Here is a 4,282-nt window from a genome sequence, read left to right as displayed (position 1 = left end):
TATATATATATATATATATAAAGCGGATAACCAATCAATGTTAATATTCATGTGTCCAGTAATATGAAAATTTATACTCGAGAAGCGAAATTGTGGTGTCGATAGAATAAGAGCGCTGTACATTGAACGAGCATTTACATCCTTATCATATATAAATACGATGCATTAGTGCGATATTTTGTCTGATAAGAACAATTTTTAGATATCAAGAAACAAGCGTTAATTCGGCATCCGCTATTTTCAAATTACAATAATTTTGCTGTAAGATTTGAAATGGCGTTTGTATTGAATCACGCAAGGTGCATATTGAAGATGTTATATACTTGGAATAAAATATCCTCATCAAAACTAAACAGAATTGAAAGTAGAAGTTAAAGAAACAGAAAAGTATGGAAATAATTTTCGAAATCATCCTTTAAAATTCTCCTTCATATATTTTAAAATATGCAGAATATATTCTGTAAAAGATTTAGCAAGGAAAAATATTGAAAAATTCTAGGTATATTTGTCTTCAAAATGTTAAATTGAAATTTTCTCTGCTCTATATATATATTTTGCAAATGTAAAATAATTATATATACATGTTAAGAATGCGATAATACAATAATTATATAAAAATGAGTTTTTCTAATAAAATAACGGAGTATTTCCGTAAATTTATATTTGTGTGACAAAACTTAATTTCTTATATCACTTTATACATCATACGGTGTCGTTAATGTTTAAAAAATGTCCACATTATTTTGTATTATGCTTTTTCAATCCTTGTTGAACTTTCCTTTTTATTTCAGCAATGTCTATATCGATCTTTCCAGTTTCACTTTCAACAGGTTTTTCTTCAGGCGGTACAAATGCTTGTGCTCTACGCTCCTGCCTCTTCTTGGTTGCCTCTTCGTGTTTTGCTTCCAGTTCCTTCTTTCTCTTTGCCCTCTTCTGTTCCTCCTTTAAGAAGTATTCACCAGACGCCATTGCCTTATCAATTTTGCTTTCTTGTTGAGGTGGTGGGAATGGAGTGTACGGTTTCTTCTCCCTCTTCTTCTTTGGTTCTTTGCGCTTACTTATATTCTTGCTGGTATACTTGGGAAGATATCGTTCCCAATTCTCATTCTTTAATTTTGGATTTTTAGAAAGTTCTCGTTTAAGCATCAATGTCTTGAGGCTATAAACTGGATGAACATTCTTCATAGTATCTTGTACTATTTTTCTCACTTGCTGTACACCTTTATAAGGTCCCAGTGCTGAAACAGTTTGGCCCTGAACTACGACGTAACAATTAGTTAGCAGCTCAATGGATTTCAAATTACATCCATTTGGTCCAATAAGCCTTTGTCTCCTCTTGACAAACTTCTCCTTGTTTCTGACAAAGGAAGATATCTTTATGATATCTGCAGTGATGTCATCCTGGAGAACTCTAACAGCCTGCTCAAAGGGAACTGAACGAGCCATGAGCTTGATCACGTCGCGTGCTTTGACGATGATGTACGGATCCCAAGTCTTCCTAGTAGTCTTCACTGTCATACTTCCTTCAATGAGATCCAGCTCAGCCTTAATGTGATGCTCATCTAACGCTTTTTGAATCAGGGGCCAATGTTCCTTCAAATATTGCTCGCGGTATTTTGGAAACATAGTCGCAAATGAGCTCTCCAAGAGAAGGCGATGTGGATTATCCTCTTCTTTAAATTCTGGTATTTTCAACGACCATGCATTGTCGATCGGTCCAGTTTTTTCCGATTTCTTCGAGCTACTCATTCTCGTGCGATTCGAAGAATGATCGAGAATTCACTAATGTAAATGCGTTCGTTTTTTTTCTTTTGAAATATTTTTCGAATAAAGGAAATTAATATGCCTTTCCTTTTAAATTTTTCTTCTTGATTCCTTGGATGAATTTCCGATGTTTAAAGAGTTCACAGTATCATGTGTAACCTTTTAGGTTATGTACAGTTGTGTTGATTTCTAAAACCTGAGAACAGTCGAGCAGTGATGTCAAAACGAAACTACCATTTATTCCTAGTTTCCTACCAAAGTTATTTTTTTTGCTTAGAGAATTGTAGGAATTTTTTTTATGATAGGGAATTTATCCCTATCATAAAAATCCCCACAATCTTTATATAAAGAAAATGGAGGGAGAACTGAATAGAACTGGCGCGAAATTCAAAAATAAGCGAAATGATGAAAATGAAGAAAATTTGTACACAAATAAATAAATCATTATGTATATTATTTTTAAAATAGAACCATATTACATACAACATAAGTATATATTGTAAAAGAAAATAATAATAAAAATATATGTTGTAAATAAAATCACTCTCTCTGATAACGTAAAGCATAACAAATCTATTCACAATCAGAGTTCAATAAAATATCAATTTCAAGCAATGTGTGATGTGAGTGGGAGAAACGATATCGAGGTGACAAATGTTATTAATGAAAAATATACTCTAATTAATGTTTTGTGCAATATTCTTTTATTTGATCAAATTTGGAATTAATTTCATAAATAAATTATTGAAGCATTATAACTGTTTTTAACAATGCAAATAAGGATTCCATTCATTTTATTTCAATGTATCAATTTCTGCTTAAATTTGGCGTTATTATAATGATTATTTTCGATTTTTACGAAGAAAAATGCATAAGAAAATATAAAAATAAAACAATTCCTGAGTGGTCATGAAACCTTCAAAAATTTTTATCTTTCTTTATATCAATTGTCGATAATATCATCGTTCGTCAATTATTCCCGGATCCCGGGGCCTTATTGATAATCGCGAAAATTTATCCCAAGCCGGCCATAGATAAGTCATAATTTAGAGATGAAGAAATTGACCAAAAGGCTGACATGATTCGCTTAATTACTTTCAAATAAAAATCTTTTGATAGATGTCTCTCTGATAGGTTAGATTAGGTAATGGATTACATTTACTAGCGCCTCTATACATAAAACGTACATATTGAACTATATATAACTACGGATATTTCCGTACGTATATTTGGTAATGCATCTACAGCTGATCAGCTTCAATTGACTGTAGTCAAGTAGTTCAGTACTGTAAATTTTATTCAATTTATATATACTCACAGACAGTAAAATACTACTATCTACTGCCAAAGTAAATTTAACTTACTATCAGTCAATTAAATTATTGATTAGTTTCTATCTATATTGTATAATTATATTGTATAATTATATACTTATCATTATATACTTTAATAATTTTTCCATTTTATAACGTTTTATATTTATCTTTAAAATTTATGTCATTAAATGGAAAGCATCAATATATAATAACTGATAAATGTATTCTTATTTATTTTTATTGTTAACTTAAAATATAATAATTTAATGTTTCACGAAACTATTTTACAAGAAAATTTATATAATCACATGTTTATTTCTTATATTTCAGAAAGCATTTTATTTCTAATTCTTGCATTATAACTTTATTATAACATATCTTTAAAACAAATAATATTTTATGAGTGTGGTACTAAATCTTGCTGGAACATTATTAAAATTAATTTTCAAAATCAATTGAATGTAGGATTAGAAAATATATAATCGAATTTTTCTACACGCATATTGAAATCATGGGACAGCAAAAATTATCTATGATCCAGTTTATTATACAATTACAATATCCTTCACTATAATTATACTGTGATAAATAATAATTGTAATAATCGTAGTATATCTAGATAACACGAACTATTTATGATTGATATGGTTTTATTATACATTCGCTCTTCCTCTCATTTTCATTTTCTCCCTCTCATTCGCTCTCTCCTTTCTCTCTTTCTTTCTTTTTTTCTTTCAGTCCCACAAAAATCATCCTTTCATCAAAAGATGAGAAGAGATAGCTGCAGACACGCATTAGCAGGAAATTTGTCTATAATTATTACAGTCCGCCGACGGAAAAATTTACGAATCGCGACACCGTCGTTCATGATCGCTCCGATAATTCTTAGTACAAAATAGTTAAACGATTTATCGTTCTTATTTGAACGGATTTCCGATCGTCACAACGTCTTTTAAGAACTGTCATACCGTGCTCTTCGCGTATTACTCTTACACGATTATGTTATGCACCTCGTGATAACATATTACACATCGAACGTTAATAAAACCTATGGTAATTCTATAATTTTCCACGAAGACGTCGAAAAATTGGGTACTTCAAATTAAGATGCAAAATGCCACAAATTGAAAAATACGCACGATTTTCTACTATTCAATTCCACAAGTAAAATTATTTTCGATTAGAGTACAGACATCTTTAAG

The 4,282-nt window shown here is 30.4% G+C and overlaps 1 protein-coding gene across 1 annotated transcript; it reads right to left on the bottom strand.

Moving 5' to 3' along the window:
- Nucleotides 1-411: 411 nt before the first annotated feature.
- On the bottom strand, nt 412-1,974 carry LOC108691163 (KRR1 small subunit processome component homolog). Its single transcript, XM_018198822.1, has one exon. It carries the CDS (start codon nt 1,747-1,749, stop codon nt 739-741), a length of 1,011 nt encoding a protein of 336 aa, XP_018054311.1. The 5' UTR covers nt 1,750-1,974; the 3' UTR covers nt 412-738.
- Between the last annotated feature and the right edge of the window lie 2,308 nt (nt 1,975-4,282).

This window comes from Atta colombica, unplaced genomic scaffold, assembly GCF_001594045.1.
Source record: "Atta colombica isolate Treedump-2 unplaced genomic scaffold, Acol1.0 scaffold41, whole genome shotgun sequence".
Lineage (NCBI taxonomy): Eukaryota > Metazoa > Arthropoda > Insecta > Hymenoptera > Formicidae > Atta > Atta colombica.
The sequence above is the reverse complement of the archived record's forward strand: the minus strand, read 5'-3'. Positions and strand labels throughout refer to the sequence as shown.

Coding starts and splice junctions, on each gene's coding strand:
- LOC108691163 (XM_018198822.1), bottom strand. CDS start 1,749: ATGAGTAGCTCGAAGAAATCGGAAAAAACTGGACCGATCGACAATGCA.